Source organism: Apiotrichum porosum, assembly GCF_003942205.1.
Source record: "Apiotrichum porosum strain DSM 27194 chromosome Unknown scaffold_5, whole genome shotgun sequence".
In the NCBI taxonomy this organism is placed as follows: Eukaryota; Fungi; Basidiomycota; class Tremellomycetes; order Trichosporonales; family Trichosporonaceae; genus Apiotrichum; species Apiotrichum porosum.
In genome coordinates, this window is record NW_021167112.1 from 434,886 (window position 1) to 453,092 (window position 18,207).

The following is an 18,207-nucleotide window of genomic DNA, read 5'->3' on the forward strand; positions in this document are numbered from 1 at the left end:
GCCAAGCAGCGCCGCCAGAAAATGCATAGAGAGGAAAAACTCCCAACGGAGACAGTCGACACCTTGAATGGGCCATGGGCCATGGGTCTGGGGCGAGAGCCGTGCATCAATCAATCCAGGGCTGTGGACCCAAACACCACGGCACACAGGGAACAAGATGTGACTCTGGCAGAGATCAGAGAGACATGGGCGGCTTTTGCTGGCCGCTGGCTTGCACGCGCGCGCGCGCGCGCGCCACAAAGGCAAAGCAAATGCTGCAAGCAGGAGGCTGCACAGGCAAGCGCACAGGAGAGAGGGCCTACAGGACGCGAGGAGGCGTTCCGGCGACATTAAAGTGACAGAGAGAGAGAGACACAGAGCGCGCGACAGCCAGCCCAGCCCAGCCCAGCCCAGAGCCCGGCGGCGACGGCGGCGCGCGCGCGCCATTCCAAGCATCCATCTCACACACACACACTTCTCTCGAGAGTTTGTTTCCCGTTCCTCCCCGTCTAACCTTACATTGCCTCTTTTCCATTCCCATTTTCATTTCCACTTTTGCCTTTACCTTTTGCTTTCTCTCAACCAAACCTCCTCCCCACCCTCTTTACTCTCTACACGCCTCCCCCCCCCCCAACACCACCATGAGCAACGAGCGCAACGACGAGATCAAGGACGACGTGAACGTGTGTATCAGGCTCCCTCCTCCCACAGTTCCCACAGCAAGCCCCCACCTGGCGGGCAGCGGCGCCGGCGGCGGTGACGGCTGGACCGTACGGCCGCGTCGCCCTTCCCAACCGTCCTCCCCACCCACAAACGCGTGTTATCGCTGGCCGCTCTGGTGGTCGCGGTCGTCGGTGAACGCGTTCTCCATGCGCAGGCCTTCTCGCACCCGCTGCAGTGCAAGTGCTCCGCCGCGGGTCGCAGGTTCGCAGCCGACGCGACTTGCCAGCGCGCGCCAATGCTAGCTGTGACTGGCGCGCACACTAGCTTTTCCGTTCACGCTGTCCGCGCCCCTCTCCTCCACGTTGGCACTTTCCACCAACAGGCAGTTCGTTGATAAACGTGTGCCGCGGCGAGAAACTCACCACCTCCCACACATCCCCGAAACTGGCTCCACCCTTGCCCCGGTCACCGATGACAGCTGCTGACTACCCTCCGCAGACCGCGATGCTCGAGAAGGCTGAGGAGTGAGTCGTCTAGGTCCAGCGCGTCCACAGCCCGCGCCACCGCAGCCTTTATATTCAGTCCGCCCTGGACTGGATGTGACTTGACCACGCGTGCAATTGTTGCGCGCGCGGTTGGGGCGAGCTCAACGACAGGCGGTGGCCGGACAGCGGCGACAGCGTCGTCGTCGACGACGGGCGCAAGGCATGTATTGACACCTCACAGGGGCGCCGCATCGCCTGCCCAGCGCTCGGGTTCGGCGGCCAAGAAGATTGTCATTCCGGCCATTGTCAGTGCGTAACCCCCCAACGACCTGCGCGTACGCGACCGTGTTCCTGCGGTCTACGACGCGGCCCCTCAGACTAGAGTGCTGACCCGCAACAGTCATCCCCATCTGGATGGCCTGCTCGATTTCCGTCATTCTCTACAACAGTGAGTCAACTGCTTGCCGACAAAGAGGCAACCTGACGTCCTCCAGAATATGTCTTTGCCAACCTCAACTTCCCCTTCCCCGTCTTCCTCACCACCTTCCATCTCGCGTTCTCGGCCGTCGCCACCCGTGTGCTCCAGCGCACCACGACCCTCGTCGACGGCGCCAAGGACATTGAGATGACCCGCGAGCGCTGGGTCCGCACCATCCTCCCCATCGGTGCTCTCTTCTCGGGCTCGCTCATCCTTTCCAACTACGCCTACCTCAGCCTCTCGGTCTCGTTCATCCAGATGCTCAAGGCCTTCAACCCCGTCGCCATTCTCCTCATCTCGTTTGCCTTCAAGCTCCAGGAGCCCTCGGGCCGTCTCCTGGCCATCGTCTGCATGATCTCCGTCGGCTGTGCTCTTGGTGCGTAAAACTAGGATCGGCCGGCCTGGGCCTTTGTGAATGCGCGGGAACGGTTTGCCGAAAGATGCGCGCAAGGTTTCAGATCTCGTGGGATCTGAGTCAGCATTGTGGCACGTACACAAACACACCGTTCCGTTCGCGCGCGCGTTCAGTGGCCATGTGCCACAAACAAAACCCCTCTGTGCGATCCTGCAGCTGACACTCAATCCGCAGCTGCCTACGGTGAGCTCCACTTTGAGCTCATGGGCTTCATCTGCCAGTGCGCCGCTGTCGTCTTTGAGGCGTCGCGTCTTGTCATGATCCAGATCCTCCTCCACGGCATGAAGATGGACCCCATCGTGTCGCTCCACTACTACGCCCCCGTCTGCGCTGTCATCAACGCCATCATCATGCCCTTCATCGAGGGCTTTGAGCCCTTCTACGCGCTCCACCGCGTCGGCATCCTTGTCCTCCTCACCAACGCCGGTATGGCGTTTGCCCTGAACGTGAGTGCAATGAAATGTGGGCAGCACACACAGTGTACTTACGCGTAAACTCGCAGGTCGCTGCCGTCTTCCTCATCAGCGTCGGCTCGGGTCTCATCCTCACCCTCGCTGGTGTCCTCAAGGACATTGTAAGTGGAGAAGGGCGCGCGGTGGTTGGCGGTGGCAGAGGAGGAATAAACACTGACAATTGCCCAGCTCCTTATTTCCGGCTCGGTCATTGCCTTTGGCTCGCAGATCACCGCCCTCCAGGTCTTTGGCTACTCGTGAGTGTCTGTGCCGAGGTGGTGCCATAATCTCGTGGGCCTGTCCCGTGCTTGCCGAACAACAATCGCACGAGCGAGCAACCGGACCGAGCGACGGGGCGACTCGTCCCGAGTCCCCGAGATAGAGCATCACATTACATTCCCCCCCGGTTTGTAGCAATACGTGCTGACGCCATTGTAGGATCTCGCTTGCCGGTCTCGTCACGTTCAAGACTACCGGCGGCAAGTAAAAGAGAACCGCACACCACAAACATTCACCCTCTTTGAATACAATAGATGGTTAGTCGCCGCCACCGACCGTCGCCGGTTGTCGGAACTCCCCAACCACACATTGGGGGGAGATGGGCTGTGGGTGCTACGTGGGATTGGTGGTGTCCCCCCAGTTTTACGCGATTCCTCTTCTCCCCGGCCGCGTTCAGAACAATTATGGCAGAGTGTCCAGTACTCTTCGTCTCTCTTAGCTTCGTATAGATTTGCTTTCTTTCCTGATTTTGCACTTTTGTGTCTGTGTGTTTGTGGTGTTGCTTGCTGCCTGGCTGCTGGTGCATGTGGGGTTGGTGTGGGTGGGTGTGGGTGGGTGGGTGTGGAGGGACGACCCTGGTCAACTGCCGCAGGAGCAAATGGCTTACGCGTCATTGGGCCAGTCGCGACATTGGGTCATTCAGGTGTGCATGGAGAGAGGGTTGTGCTGCGGTCGCTGCCACCTGGCCACCTGTGTAGTGGGCGGGTGTCGCGGGTGTCACAGCTGTCTCGAGACACCCTTCAGTCGGTCGACATTGAGCGCTCGGTGGGATCGGTGCTTTGCCACGCGAGCGTTTTGCCGAACGCACAATGACCTCCCCGCCCAGGGGCAAAAAGAAGACTACGACTGTGCTTGTTGTTGCAGCCGGCGCTCCGCAAATGGCCAAATGGCCCCCCATTTCCAAAACGGACGGCCGCGGGTTCCCGGGCCTGCCCACCGTAACCCACCCGTACCCACCGTATCCACCGCTCTAAACAATCGCGCGGGAGCATTAGAGAACAATAACCCCCCGAGTACCTCGCGGTATTGAACATGCGTCCCCGGCATGCGCCCATGCCTTGCTCCATGCATTATTGTCGTCGCCCAAATGGTAGTTCAGGCCCGGAGCGTCCGGGCCGTCGCGGGATGAGAGGGTTGTACCAACCGGGGAGTTCCGGCTGCCGTGATCACGGACACGGGAGGACCGGCGCGGGCGCCAGACACACCAGTGGCAACGGATTATATGTTTTCAAAAGGCAACAAAAGTGTCGCTGTTCACCCTCTGCATACCACATCTACCTCTACTCGTCACTCTCAGCTCCCCTTCGAGCTACACGCACAAACACACACACACACTCCCGTACTGCTTCTCCCTCGAGTACGACCGAGATCCAGCCCAGAGCCCAGCCAAACCTCCAACCTACCTAAACCGCACCCCTTCGCCAACTGCCGCCGGACCGGAGCTCCGCGTTTCTTGGCAGCACACCCTCGTCCGCTGCTTCTAACCCAGCAAAGTGAGTTTTTCGAGCAGCTCGCACGACACGGTGCACGGTGGCGAGCGGTGTACCCCCTCTGCAGTTTTATATTCTGCTGTCGGTGCTGGGGCTTGGGTCGCACACACTGTCATCCACCTTTGCCATACCGCACCGTCGCCGCCGGCACACGATCCACACATAGCCCGCCACCGCAATTCTAGTGCCACCTTGCTGCTACATTCCCCCGACTCTCCCGCGCTCTCCGTTGAACGCTGTGCTGACCACATTGTCTCTCTCTCCCCTGCACCTGTGCCTCCTCATCCACCTCGTTGCTTCCTATCTTTGTTCGCTCTGCTCCTGCTCCCTCCTTGCCAACCGCCCGACGCTCCACTACGCACACAACCACGCAACCCACACAACCACAATACAATACAACCAAACCCACCCGTCCACCCACATCGCACGCCCATTTCCTCTCCCCTCTGCAATCCCTCCTGTCGCGCCTTGCAGTCACTGTTACAGATCGACTAGATCCGTCTCACGTCAGCGTGTAACCCATCACGCGACCTGTCCGTCCACTCCGCCGACACAATCCACATTTCGGCGACGTCCGCGTCCTCTCGCACATCCCATATCCCACTCTAAACGCCCGGCTACTGCCCGCTCCGATCGTTGTTTTATACATAAATTCCCCCCGGCAACACAACCACCCCTTCTCCCCGTGTTCTCCCACCACCACTACCATCACCACAAAACCCCCGCTACAATGATCTCATCCCAGCCCTTCCCCGCTGCTGCGCACCTCACCTCGTCCCCCTCCGCCTCGCCCATCCTCCGCCCCGTGGCCGGCACGCTGCCCGACGACGACCACTCGCCGCGCACCCCGCGCTCGGCCACCCGCGCAGCGTACACGCCCGCGCGGCTCGCGCGCTCGTCGTCGCGGACCCGCGGCGAGGTCGACGCGCCCACGCGCTCGTTTGCGCAGGAGATTGCAGACTGCGTGCGCGCACGCAAGGCCCGCGCGGCCGTGCTGGGCATCTCGCCCGCCAGCCCCGGCGGCAAGGAGCGCGACCACCTCGAGTTCATCGTCGACATTCCCGTCTGGTCCCCCGGTTGCTTCTCTGGTGAGTAGTACATTTGGCGCGAGACTTTTGGCTCTGTGGCCCTGGGCGGCGGCGTACGGCGTGCCCGTCTGTGGGGGATGCTGTGGGGGTTGCCCGGTGGGCCGGGTGTCATGTGGCGGCGGCGAGAAGCTGAGAGAGACGGCGGGTGGCGGACTTCCGCGACCTGCTCTCTCGGTCTCGGCACGAAGCTATGCCGATTAGGTTTTGGCTGTGCAAATGCGCTGTGAGCTGTCAGCCCCCGCTTTGCCCATTTGCCACGGCGACGGAGGCCCCGCACTGTGCATAATACAAACCACCAGGCCACCAGGCTGCGCCTGACGCCACGGCTTTGCGCATGTGGCCCACGCTTCCTGCAGCCTGTGGCGCTCTCAACGGCCCCTTTGCTATCCCGCACATCTCCGTCATATCTCCGTCATTGCGGGTGGTTCATCAATGCTAACGGACTTGTGCAGACCTCTCGACCCTCCACGCTCTGCGCGACACGACCCTCGCCCATGTCCACGCCCTCCTGGCGCACCTCGTGTCGGAGCACGCCCTGCACGGCACCTACCGCCTGTTGGCGCGCCCACCGGCCGCCGTCGGCTGGGCGGGTATCCGCCTGGCTCCGTCCCCACTCGACATTGACATTGAGACCGGCGCCATCCCGCTTCCCGTCCGCCGCACGAGCTTTGTCAAGCCCGAGCGCGACGGCAGCGGCGGCGTCGCGTCCCCCAAGGCCACGGCCATGAGCATCTCGCCCGCGGCCGCCGGGTTCTTTGACCACGACCACGCCATTGCCGACTCGGACTCGGAGTCGGGATCAGTCATCGACGTGCCCCTCACCCCCGGGTACAGGAACGACACGCCGCTCGCCGAGGAGCCAGGCCACGACGACGAGGACTCGACCGACGACGCCGTCCAGGCCGAAGTCGCCCGCCGCGGCGGCAAGGAGGGCATGGTCTTTGTGGCAAAGTTGAAGGGCCAGCTCAGCTTGATCCTCACTTAAACCCACCCACACCACAAACGACACCAAAACGCAACGACCCCCCCTCACCCTCACCTATACGTTTATCCCAATGGCGGCGACTCACACCGCGTCGCATGTACCACCACCCCAACAACGTCCCACACACACCCACGCCAACCCACCGCTGCAGCTCGCCGTTTAATTGAACTCCCCCCCATCAATATATCGCACATCTCAGGCCGCCAAGCACCGCTTTGTATGACTGCGGACACGTCCGCGTTTGTATATGCATCGAGTCTAGGAAAGGAAAGAAGAACCGGGACATGGGCATGCGCAACAGGTCTCACTGACGAGAACGAGGTTAGCAGCAAGCAAGCAAGCGAGGCGACACGACCGACCCGACCCGCTCGGACGCGATCGATCTAGACACCGGTCCGTGGCCGGGGTGGCTGACGCTCCACCGATGTAGTCGTCCACGCTCACGTCCACATACCTCCACATACCAGACCATGACACACCCACATCCACGTCGCGCCCCCCAGTCTCCCAGACTCCGGCGCGTGTGTTGCAATAGGACTCCGATACGGGCTTCTCTTTTGTCCTTGTAATCTCGTTCTCCATTGTTCTCGCCACAGATCGGGATCTAATCTCACCTTGCTCTCGTGGCTCGGACCGAAACGAGGCGAACCCAGAGGCGAACCCTCGTCGTTCCATCAAGTCGCCGCGGTGCAGGGGGGGGGGGGGGGGGGTTTGGACCCATACCCGCGACGTCCGTCTACTGCGGATGCCGAACCGGGTATGTATGTATATGAGGAATGGAAGGACAATAGCCACACCGTCGCCTACACCGTTTCTCTGGGTTCGTGGTCTCGGGACCCACCCACTGCCGCGGTTCACGGGACTTGGGCTGCTCGATGGGATCTGGCTTCCCACATTCCCACTGGCCACGACCACGTGCAACACCATCCCCGGCCGGCCTCCGTGTGCAGATTGTGGATCAGGTTTGTGGATCTGATCTGGCGTTCTTTGCTGGATCAGCAGAAAAGACGTTCGCACACCTCGGGCTTGTCGGGCTTGTCGGCTGGACCCCAGAGTTGAAGCAAGCCGACGCGGAACCCGCCACTTTTCCCATTTGACGACGCGACCCGCCACGTGAGCGTGAGCGTGAGCGTCAACAGCGTGAAGCTTGCAGCGATGTCTCAGGCTGGACCACCTGCAGAGGCCGCATAGTTGTGCGAGCGTCGCCGGGTCGAGGGTGGGTACCGGGCAGTGACTGTCATGTTTGGAGAAGTATGAGTGGTGATCTGGGGGCATGTTCACAAAGGGAGGAGTGGGAGGATGAGGGACATGGATGTGTTGGCGGTGTCTCCAGGATGTACCACCTTCGTTATAAACTATATCATGATCCCGGTGTTCACCATCATGGCAGTGGGAACAAACTGTGGCACAAGACCCGACCTCAGCGCAAGTGACATTCGCGAGTTGCCTAGCTTACGCAAATGAAGTAGTCAGATGTCAGATGAGGTGCACAAGGCGAGCTGGAACCAGCGACTGTTCCGAACTGCTGTGGGTTGAGTGGGTTAAGGCAGGAGCAAATGGGTGGAAACCATTGGTTATAGCATGCAAAGCAGCTTCTGAAATGCTAGTAAAAGACTCCCCTCTTGCGACCACACTTCCCTGAAAGCCACTGCGTATCAACGAGCTCTTGCCAGACACCGTACCTCTTGACCTTGCTAACGGGAACTCATAAAGGGCTGTGAATCCAGCTGACATCACAGGCAAGATGGCCGAGTGGTCTAAGGCGCTGTGTTCAGGTGACTTCCTCCTCATGATCTCATGAGGAGAGCAGTTCGCTTCGCAGTCTTCGGGCGTGGGTTCAAATCCCACTCTTGTCAAAAGAGGATTCAAGTCCCTCAGATGTCGTCCCTTTTGGACATCTGGATGATGGTGGAAGGATACAGTCATCAGTAGATTGTCGGAAGGTTCGTGAGGTGGTCGAGGGCGGATGAAATCAAATGTCCAGCTGCCGACCCGGGTGGTTGCCGATGTCGTGCCTGATTCGCGTCATGGCTACATCTGCGACACGCTCTAACTCTCAGACGTGTCCGAGCTTTCCGGTTGGCCTCGTTTCGCAGTGGTCCGTTATGTGAGCCTCATCTGGACTGGTCTGGTCTGGCACGCTCCTTGATCCTTGAACGTACCACGCTCAAGTGCGATTTGGACTGGTATTTACGCTTTGCTTCCTCTTGCTTGCTATGTGAAAACAGTCGCTCCAATGACCCTTCGTCCGGCTGGCCCCATGCCTTTCTCTGATTGTGTGTACTGTTTACTTGGCTCTCAACCGAGGTGGGAAGCGGTAAATGACAACAAGCATGTCTGCCGCGGGCGATAGCATCCCCCCGTTCTCATACCCCCCTGACTGTTGCGCCATAACACACTGCCCCCAACAGCTGCCGAACTAAACTGCATCCACCCAAACGCGTCGACGCCAAGTCTCGGCGCAACACGGCCCTTGTTTTGCACAATTCTTTGCGTACACGCCACGGCCTCGTGGGCGGTCTGTCAGACAGGCCTGACAGGCTCGGCATGCTAACAACGGTACACGCGGATGCCGCGGGAAGCGCGGAGTCTTTCCATCGGGCCAGCAGAGACGTGCGTGCTTTGTTTGTCGCAAACACGGTCAGCGGCTTCATTTTTGTCTTGTTTGTCGTTCAGTCATGTCGTGTTTCTGAGTTCCTGGCCAAGCACTCCGAGCAACAGAGCAAGGGGCTTGAACGTGCATGACGGAACCGTGTTCCAGCACGCCTCGCTCGGAAGATCTGAAGGCATTGAACGGGCGGTGCGAGGCTGGGCCACTGCTCCTCCTCTGGCCTTGCACCGGAATCCCGCCTGAAGGCCTCGCGTCGTACATGCCCGCCCCTCGCGGCATCGATGATGTTCCTCAAAGTGGTGGTACCACAACAACTGTCGTGGCGTGCGCAACAGCGCACGCAACAGACTGTGAACGTGTTTGAACAACTCTCCATTCCTGTGTCTACTCTGCAACTCATCTCACCGTGATCCCCCACACTGTACCCACCAAGATCTTCTGCTCCCAGCGCAGTTCACGATGGCGCAGGTGCAGACGACCGCCCAAGTGGTCACCACAGCGGTCATATCCCAAGTCAACCCAGCCCAAGCCACCAGCCAAGTCACAAGCCAAACACCAACTCCGCCCGCTGGGTCCACCACCCCAGCTGCCAGCCAGCCTGTATCCACCGCGTCGCCAGTGCCGACCACGTCTCGCAATACGCTCTTGGAAGGGATAGTCGCGACGCAGAACAACAGCAGTAGCTCAAGTTCAACCTCTGCGACCAGCTCATCTGTGTCGTCTGTGTTGTCTGTGTTGTCGGCATCGTCTGTGTCGCAATCCCACAGCAAGATCCGGCGTGAGTGATAGTGATATTCTGCAGTGTTAACCCCACCCAGACATCACTTCCTTTGGCACCGCGTTCCCTAAACCGACCCATGGTACAGAACCCGATGACACGAATGGACGGGGGTATGTCTTTATGAACAACAAGTTGGGTGATAACAGTGCGTACCACTAGATGGCGGTGAGAGGGGCCACAGCTGACATGTTGTCTCACGCCTCTCTCTACGCAACATACACTCGCCATCAACAGTGACCCTCTTTCTCATCTCCCTAGTAACGCTTGCGCTATTCATGTGGTCCGTCCTTCGCTGTACTCGTTGGGCAGAACGTAACCGTCGGACCGTCGACAACATGATCAGTGACGAGATGCGCTGGGCAGAGCGGGGTGAAAAGTACGAAGACGACAATGACACGGAGCCACAAGCCACTGGCTCCATCCCAAATCCTCACAACCCCAACCAGCCCTTGTTGCACGGTAGCTCGTCGCTGAATCCAAACGCGATCCCATCCCGTGGACCAAGTTCAAGCAGGCGCGGGACACCCACTCCCAACCGCTCGCGGGCCCCATCGTATCTCGCCGCGTCGTATGACTTGCACGGGGCGTTTGCCGATACGGGCTTGTACGACCACTACCCCATCCTCCCTAATGGAGGGTCGTCGCGACACCCGTCCCGTCGATCTAGCTACGCCGGAAGTGCCATGTCGCACGACACGACTGGAACGACTGCCCACATTGGCAACTACTACCCCACTCCACCAGGCCGTGCAAGGCATCAGAGCTACCCATACTCGGTGTCGGAGTCGGGCCCCTCGCGAGCTCCGTCTCCCCTCAACCCCTCGCGAGCACCGTCTCCCCTCTCGCAGCCGCCGCTCGGCGGCCAGGGACCAAACAGCAACCACGCACAGCAGCATTTACAGGCCGTCAGGCCGAGCGGTCTCCGCCACGCCCGCTCCATTAAAAGCCTTGGCGAGTCGCGCATCGACCGCGAGCTGCGTAACCAGACTCGCTCGCCCAGCCCCATCCCCGACGCGCCGCCACTGCTCTTGCCTCACCCCAACATGCAAAAGTTCCCGGCTCACCTGGAACGCAGTGCATCGCACCGGGACAGGTCGTCGAGTGTATCCAGCGTCGGCTCGGGCAGCCGTAGCGGGCATGGACACGGCGACGGGGGGCACACGAGCCGTCCCAGTGTCGGCACGAATGGGCTGCTCTCGCCTCCTCCGACGGCCGGGACGCGCCCCTTGAGCCCAGGTCCACTGGGGTCCCCCAGGCGCTGAGACATCTGCTTGAGATCTGATGAGATCTGATGAGACGCGGTACGTTTGAATGTATGTATTGTTAGCGACACGACTGTAAAAGCCAAAAGGGAATGAAAGGATGGGAAGAGCGAGTGGCGCGTCGGCGTCAATTGGCGGCAGAGTCCACAGTATCTGCGCAAGCGAAGCGCCGCTATCCGAACTAAAATCAAAAGCATCTGCCGCCATTCCCACGCGTCGGGCACAGTCTGCACGCCTGCACGTGGGACATCTCGTGCGTGTGCCTAGAACGCGCTGGCTGCGGATGACAATGGGAAATAAGCTCTGACAGAACCCTTTCCCAACCTTCAGCCCTCGGCCGTCTTCAACGTTCCATCTTTCATCAAGTGTCATCATGATCCATGCCAACAAGCTCCACTGCGCTCGCATCTCTGGATTATTTACCTCAGGGGCTGGGCATGGTGCATTTTGCATGAACATCATCGGCCGCTTAGCTCAGCTGGTTAGAGCATCGTACTAATACCCAGTCCTGGTTACTAGTCCATGCGGAGGTCGGCAGTTCGATCCTGTCAGTGGTCATTTTGGCTTCCACGTCGACAACGAGACGTGGTTGTTTCCTTTTGCATGTGGGGGAAGCGTTGGTGCTTGTGAAGAGGATACCTGTCGTGCTTGAAGTGAGTGGAGTGGCTCCAAGTGGACTGGGATTGCGGACGGCTTGTGTCTGTCGCGCGACGAGTCAGTGCCACATTCCGCAATGCCCGTCGCGTTCTGGTCCTGTCGCCAGTGCGCCTTTCAGTGTGCTCACATGTCTCCATAGATTCCGACTCAAGACAAGAAAGTATCATGCATCTCGAACAAGAAGTGCCAAGCTAACTGGTAGAACTGTCTCCCTGCAGTGCCAACTCTGACTTGACTCTTGCGGCGACCCTTGAGAATGTAGCTGTCCGTCAACGCGACCCTCTCCTCGAATGTGGGGTGTGGAGGCCTTCCCGCTCACTGGCTCGCCCTCATCCGCGAGCCCCCCAGGTAGGCAGAAAGACCCTATGACGAGCGGGGTGCTGTTGCAAACGCAACCCCAGACGGGTCCGAACAACCCGCCTCGAGCCGGCTAGGTCACAGCCCACCCGGCACATGCCGCGTTGACGAACACGTGAGTGATTGCTCACCTTTGCTTTGTAGACCGATAGAGATCCTGATGGGGTCAGCCGGTTCCCTCATTGATGTTCCACGATACCACATGCTCCCACTTTGACGCCAGCTGTAGGCGAATTGTGTGGAGCGAGGTCATCGACGGATGTTATGCTACTCTGTGTGCCTCGCCTCGCAGCCATGCAAGCCCATGGGTTGCCATCGAGCTCTGCGAGCAGATGGAGTCCATTGGGCGCTGTGGCAAGCGGCACTGGCACATTCACACCATCGCTGTAACCAGGATCTGTTGCAAACGACAAAGGACCCAGAGGTTGAGTCTCAACGACAGCGGCGAGACATTTGGGCAAAAGCCACAACCGCCGCCGCGAAACTCACACGATGAGGTTGAACACAATCGTGCCCTGAGCCCTCCCACGGAACCTGCTGACTGCCCATACGTGATTACTCACTGTCGATAGTCCAGGCTTGGCCAGGTAACGCAGCTGACGGCGGGGTGGCGCTTGGTCTATTGAAGTTAAACAGGGAATATAATCGACGGCTTGTGAAGGAGGGGTGCGTGAATGGCTGATAAGGGGGTTTGGGCGGACAGTTGATTGCCATACTCGTACAAATCCAGTTAAACGGGCTGTGGTGTCAGCGCGCATGCGACGGTGAACAATCCTTTGAATCATTCACGTCATTTGGCTGGGGATGTCCTTAAGACCTTCCCCAGACCCGTGGATGTGAGCCATCCATCGACAGCTCACAGCCATTTGGCCGCACATTCCCTAAGGGATGTCTATGGCGGATGCTGATCGGCTCCATTCTATGAAGCGTCTAGCATCGGACCGCTGTTGCAAACGCGGACCAGGCCGGCGTCCTAAGAACGCCACCCTCTGTCCCACAGCTTCTGCGATGGGACTTGATAAAGAACGTCCTCAGGACACCCTTCATCGTTTGGCACCGGTGAGAAACTCACAAGATGATCCGTGGGGCGATAGACGGGATTGTTTCCATAAGAAAGAGCCTCGAGAGGATAATGTCGGTGTAAACGGCGACGGGGACCGGGACGCAGGAGGCATACGGAAGAAGAAGGAAATGTTGCAAAAATGCCGAAAAATCCTCTCTGTGGTTGTCAGTGCGAAATAGCGACCATGGCAGATTGCCATACGTCGACAACGCCAGCCCCCTTTGAGGGATGGCGCTTGGACCACCATTGCAAACGCGGTCGCGAGGCCGAGCAGACCTGGAGCCCGCCACCAAGTTGTTCAGTGGGACCACCACCGAACGAGACACCCTAGGCACTTGGCCAGGTGTAAACATCCCCCCTGAGCCAGGTGGCCCAGGAGGAAACCAAGACTCAGAGTTACTGGGTCTCAGATGTAGACGTCCGCCTGAGCCAGGTGGCCCAGGAGGAAACCGAGACTCAGAGTTCCTGGATCTCAGATGTATAGACGTCCAGCACAGCAAGCTGTGTGGACAAGCACCGGTGAGAATACTCACTGTGATAAGGTATGTACCAGACGTGAGATGCAGGTTGAGGGTGCATATGGGCTGTGGCATCAGTAAGGCAGCTGGATTAACCCCCTTTTTTGTAATCCATCCTGCCAAGGCAGGAGCGCAACTGCAAAGCAAGTTGCGAATTCCCCCTGGAAACAGGACGACATGTCATCTCCGGGAGTGAAGTCCCATTGGAGAGAGGTCCCGGTTATGCTGGGACACACGGCAGGCGGTCCGCTATTGCAAACGCGTGGGGTACGCCTGTCCATGGCGCCGACGATTTCGACGCAGTACGCCAACTAGCTAAATCGGCGTGTCTAACGGCCGCCTGGCAGCCGTTTGCCGAACCGACGTCCACAAGTGAGAGCTACTCACCAGATGTAAGAACCAGGGATGACGCACCGAGGCATGGATGGAGCGCGTTCCTGGAAGTCAGTATGTGTGCGCTGGAATAACACCTCGACACCCAGACGCGCTCGGGGCCTTTCACCGGTACGTGGTCAAGTGCCATGAGGTTGCGAGAGGGCCGAACAACGTTGGGTGACAGAGGGGTAGGCAACGCCATTAGCGATGCCTGGTGGATAAGCGGTGGGAGGGGTCTCTCTCCAAAGGAACGGATATACGAAATGGCCATTTCAAACGCCAGGCCCTCAGTGTTCCGCTGCACCACGCGCCTTCAACGAGACGTGCGATTGTCACGGCCAAAGAGGGGAGATGGGGGAGCGACACCACTGACTTCTGGACGAGAGATTACTCACATTGGGACCAGATATCTGGATGTGGCAGAGTTGAGGAGTCGGGGGGGTGGGAAACTGTGAGTCCCGTCAGTCCTCCATTTCATTCTACCGACAAGACCTCGGTTCGCCGAAGAGTGTCGAGAGATCTATCACGGCCACACCATCACATCTGGGGTGTGATGGGTGGCAGTGTGGGATGGGGGCCATTGAAAACGCTCCCCACGAGTAAGCCTGCACCGGATATACCGAAAACAGAGCTTACAGACTTCCCGAAAGTACGAAGAGAGGTAGAAGGTGCTACATGGCGAGTGATGGGTAAAGTGGGAGTGTATGGTGGGAGTGGCAAACGGAGGTGGGGATGGAGAAGGACTGGGGAGAAAGAGAGAGTGGGTGGAATGAGAGAGTGTGCGAACGTGAGAAGGAGACAGAATGCGAAGGAGGGAAGACGGGTCTCATGGGGCGTTTATATGTCGTCTTCCCTCTTCCCTTCCCGTTCACACGCTCACACCCCGCCGCCCTCGACGTGTCACAAGTTCAGCTGGCCAGCTGATTGTTCTTGGATCTCTGTATTTTTTGGGGATACGGCGCAAAAGTCTAGACCCGCTGTGGTCAGACCACCTTGCCTCCTGTGTGCGCCCGTTGCCGCCTTTGGCATCTGCGCTGGAGTGTGGTGTGAGAAGTGTGAAACAGGCAGCGTCAGTGCGGTGATGGCAATGCGAGTGATGGTCACGAGGGCACAACCGGGCGCGTCTCCATGCAAGAAGACATTGGCGACGGGCGCAGGACGAGACAGGGAGGGAACCGTCACAAGTGGTCCACGGCGGAGCGGTCAGTCTTCAGCGTGCAGGGGAAATGTGCCACAGGTGAATGTGAGTCCGCCACATTGACCGACACTGGATTCGGCGGACACCGGACTGGCGAGAGTGAGCAGGATCGCGAGTCTTGGTTGCGAGGGTGAGCCACAGCGAGATGTGAATGGTGGTATGCTGTGATGCTGATGGTCTGTGCTCACGGGGTGTGCAGCAACAGGGCCCTTCCACCATGGTGTAATGGGTTCTGGATGCCACATTCGTCGTCGGTTGCTCACTCTGCACGCGCGGCTCAACTGCACACTGCATATATTGGCAGTTTACCCGCCGTCCACCGCGCTCTGCAGTGCGCAGTCCAGAGGCCAGATAAAGGAGCGCACAAGGGCGTGCTGGACCGCTGGAGGTGGACATGGGCGCCAATGTCCCGACCAGAGCGACCGTCCGAGCGTGGAGATAGCATGTGGGGCGGTGCCAAGACGACGTGGTCGGCGCCCCGTTGCTGTTCTGCCCTTTAAGGCGCAGCGCTCGGACCCGCAGCAACATGCAACATGAGCAGCGACTACTCTCTCTATGCATCTGGCCGGGGCACGCGTTAGGAGGACGTGTGATGGTTTGTAACGCGGTTATATATCAGAATGGGTTTGGGAGAGTACGACAGCTGCTATAGCTGGCCGCCACAGATTCAAGGATGAACCAGAGTGCTAAAAACAAACCAAATTAACAAAGGCGAGTTGATTTCTGCGGGCCATGCGCGTTCCCTCGTGTTACTCCTGTTCGGTTACGCTTGTTCCTTTGATCCGCAGGGCAAACCCTATACGTGGTGTGTTCCCTTTCGTCGTTGAATTTGCCACCCAACAGACTAAGCTTTGCATATGCAGGCCCCCCCCCCGCCTGGCTCTCACCGCCTCGACGGCCGTGGCCATCGTGTCCGGCCTGCTGCGGCGTCCAAGGGGGGGCGAATTCACTTTTTGCTCCCGCTCTCGGCTAGCACCCAAGTGCCCGATCGTCGCGCCTCTCGCCCGCCCGCCCGCGCCTGGCTGGCATGGCTGGCCGTCCACAGCCATCGCCCCGCCTGGCAGACCGCGTCTCCCTGAAACACACCACACACAAACCCGTATATCGTCGCCGACTCCAACATCTCTTCTTGTTACTTTTTCCCATCACACTTAGCTCATCCCCCCCTTCCTCTCACAACACAATGTCTGCCAACCAGGTAAGCCGATACCGCTGGCCCCCCTTGGCCTCCACACCGTCTCATCACGCGGTCTGTTCACTGACGCGAAAACAGTTTTACGGCGGCGGCGGGTACGTGTTTTCCCTCGTTCCTCCTCCCTTTTGATGGCCAACGTGCGCCGCGATGGCGGCGGTGCCAGTGCTCTTGGCGCTGGCGTTCGCGATACGGACCCTCCCACAGCCGGCAATGTTGCGCCAGTAGGCCAGTAGTGCATGGTGGACGGGCCAGCGCCGCCGACGTGTGTCTGCGTCTGCCCGTGATCGCGACTGCCTGTGATTGCGACTCTTGTGCTGCGCATCGCATTTTGTTTTCGCGGCTCGCGCGTCCGACACCGCGGGCTGTCTGTCGAGAGCCAAAAAAAAATAAACACACCGGACCGCTTGTCACCACACGTTGTGACGTGGCCAAGCATGATGCGTGCCGTGGCCGACGCCGCGCGCAGGATTCCCGCATCATGCTGCGCCGCTGTTGGGCGCACTGCCGAGTCTTGGGGGGGTGGTGGCAACGCGCAGCCAGTCCCCATCAGCTCGAGAAGCCGAACTCGGGGTTAATCGTCCCACCCTTCTGTTCGCTAGTTTTGGAGGCTGCAGGAGGCTTGGGACGTGGATCCTATATCCCTCATTCTCGTCCTGGTTCTTGTCCTTTGGACGAACGCTCGAGGCTGAAGCGAAAGCCACGGGTCACCGTCCTAGGCTATAAGACCCATGGCGTATCGCACTCGTTTCTGACCCCCCTTCTCACATCCTCGTCCACTCTACAAAACACATCATGGCTGACCCATACAACAGCCACCAGCAGCAGTACGGCGGTGGTCCCGGCTACGGCGGTCCCCCCCAGCAGGGCGGCTACTACCCCCCTCCCCCCCAGCAGGGCTACCAGCAGCAGGGTGGCTAGTGAGTACAGCTATCGAGCTATCGGCGTCGCGTCCACCCAGCAGTGTTGTGTACTTGCTCTCTCCTCGTCGTTTTCTCTCGACGTGTCCAGACCCGCACCACGGCCACGGCCACGGCCACGCAGCACCCAGCGCCTACAGCTACGCCAGTGCCTATCGCAGGCTCGCGGGCGTCAAGCCGCAGACCAACCCTCATATCGTCCCTCCGGTCCGGCCGCACCGCAGCACAGCATGGCAAAGAAGCGCCCATGCTCTGGCAACGCCAAGTGTGCCGGGGCTCCACACGTCTTTTTTTGCGGTGGGCGTAGGCGATGGGTTCGCAGGCGAGGGTGGCCCGACGGCTGGTCCGACGGGCTGAGCGTCGGTTACTGGTCGGCGTCGCACACGGCTGCGCCGATGACCTACAGCTGGAGACTCCTTTCCCTCAGCTGTCAAGTCCCTACGAGCGCGAGCACGGCACGGAGACAGTGGACGAGCGACAGAGAGAGAGCGAGAGAGCGAGAGCACTCGTTCTTGGACGCGGCGTCGCACTCTTTCTATACGGGGTCACTGACATTGTTACAGCTACCCCCAGCCCCCTCCCCAGCAGGTCATTGTCCAGCAGCCTCCCCCCCAGAAGGAGGGTATGGGCTGCTGTGGCGCGTGCTGCGCCGGTTGTGCCGCCGGTGAGTAAACTGTCCCCTTCATCCACAATCTCCATCTCGGTCTCCATCTCCAATGATGAACGGGAATGGGTCCTGTTCCAGTAGGGCTAGGGCCACCTAGGGCTGGCTCGCTGGCCCCACGATGTCGGTCCTTTCTCTGCGTCTCGTCACCTGAACGGACAGCATGCACGAGCACAGTGACGGCCATGTTCCCTTCCCTACCTCGACCTCGACCAGCTAGGAACCTCCCCAAGCGGAGCACACGCTGACCCCGACAGCCATCTGTTGTTGCTGCGCCGAGGACATGTTGTGCTAA

The 18,207-nt window shown here is 59.5% G+C and overlaps 5 protein-coding genes and 2 non-coding genes across 7 annotated transcripts; all 7 read left to right on the plus strand.

Annotated features, from left to right (window-relative positions):
• Nucleotides 1–620: 620 nt before the first annotated feature.
• EHS24_007463 (uncharacterized protein) lies at nt 621–2,959 on the plus strand (the record flags this gene model as incomplete). The annotated part of the gene is made up of 9 exons (XM_028622824.1): nt 621–749; nt 1,141–1,166; nt 1,369–1,436; nt 1,528–1,575; nt 1,622–1,981; nt 2,195–2,466; nt 2,523–2,594; nt 2,662–2,729; nt 2,911–2,959. 9 exons carry the CDS (start codon nt 621–623, stop codon nt 2,957–2,959), a joined length of 1,092 nt encoding a protein of 363 aa, XP_028476717.1.
• A 2,012-nt stretch (nt 2,960–4,971) lies between these two features.
• Nucleotides 4,972–6,314, plus strand: EHS24_007464 (uncharacterized protein; the record flags this gene model as incomplete). Its single annotated transcript, XM_028622825.1, has 2 exons — nt 4,972–5,329; nt 5,782–6,314. The coding sequence occupies 2 exons, from the start codon at nt 4,972–4,974 to the stop codon at nt 6,312–6,314; spliced, it is 891 nt and encodes a 296-aa protein (XP_028476718.1).
• A 1,738-nt stretch (nt 6,315–8,052) lies between these two features.
• On the plus strand, nt 8,053–8,170 carry EHS24_007465. Its single transcript has one exon. It is a non-coding gene; the product is annotated as a tRNA-Leu (tRNA).
• Nucleotides 8,171–9,384: 1,214 nt separating this feature from the next.
• Nucleotides 9,385–9,865, plus strand: EHS24_007466 (uncharacterized protein; the record flags this gene model as incomplete). Its single annotated transcript, XM_028622826.1, has 2 exons — nt 9,385–9,703; nt 9,744–9,865. 2 exons carry the CDS (start codon nt 9,385–9,387, stop codon nt 9,863–9,865), a joined length of 441 nt encoding a protein of 146 aa, XP_028476719.1.
• Nucleotides 9,866–10,041: 176 nt separating this feature from the next.
• Nucleotides 10,042–10,968, plus strand: EHS24_007467 (uncharacterized protein; the record flags this gene model as incomplete). The annotated part of the gene is made up of 1 exon (XM_028622827.1): nt 10,042–10,968. One exon carries the CDS (start codon nt 10,042–10,044, stop codon nt 10,966–10,968), a length of 927 nt encoding a protein of 308 aa, XP_028476720.1.
• A 463-nt stretch (nt 10,969–11,431) lies between these two features.
• EHS24_007468 lies at nt 11,432–11,526 on the plus strand. Its single transcript has one exon. It is a non-coding gene; the product is annotated as a tRNA-Ile (tRNA).
• A 4,793-nt stretch (nt 11,527–16,319) lies between these two features.
• Nucleotides 16,320–17,920, plus strand: EHS24_007469 (uncharacterized protein; the record flags this gene model as incomplete). The annotated part of the gene is made up of 4 exons (XM_028622828.1): nt 16,320–16,334; nt 16,410–16,426; nt 17,144–17,248; nt 17,812–17,920. The coding sequence occupies 4 exons, from the start codon at nt 16,320–16,322 to the stop codon at nt 17,918–17,920; spliced, it is 246 nt and encodes an 81-aa protein (XP_028476721.1).
• Between the last annotated feature and the right edge of the window lie 287 nt (nt 17,921–18,207).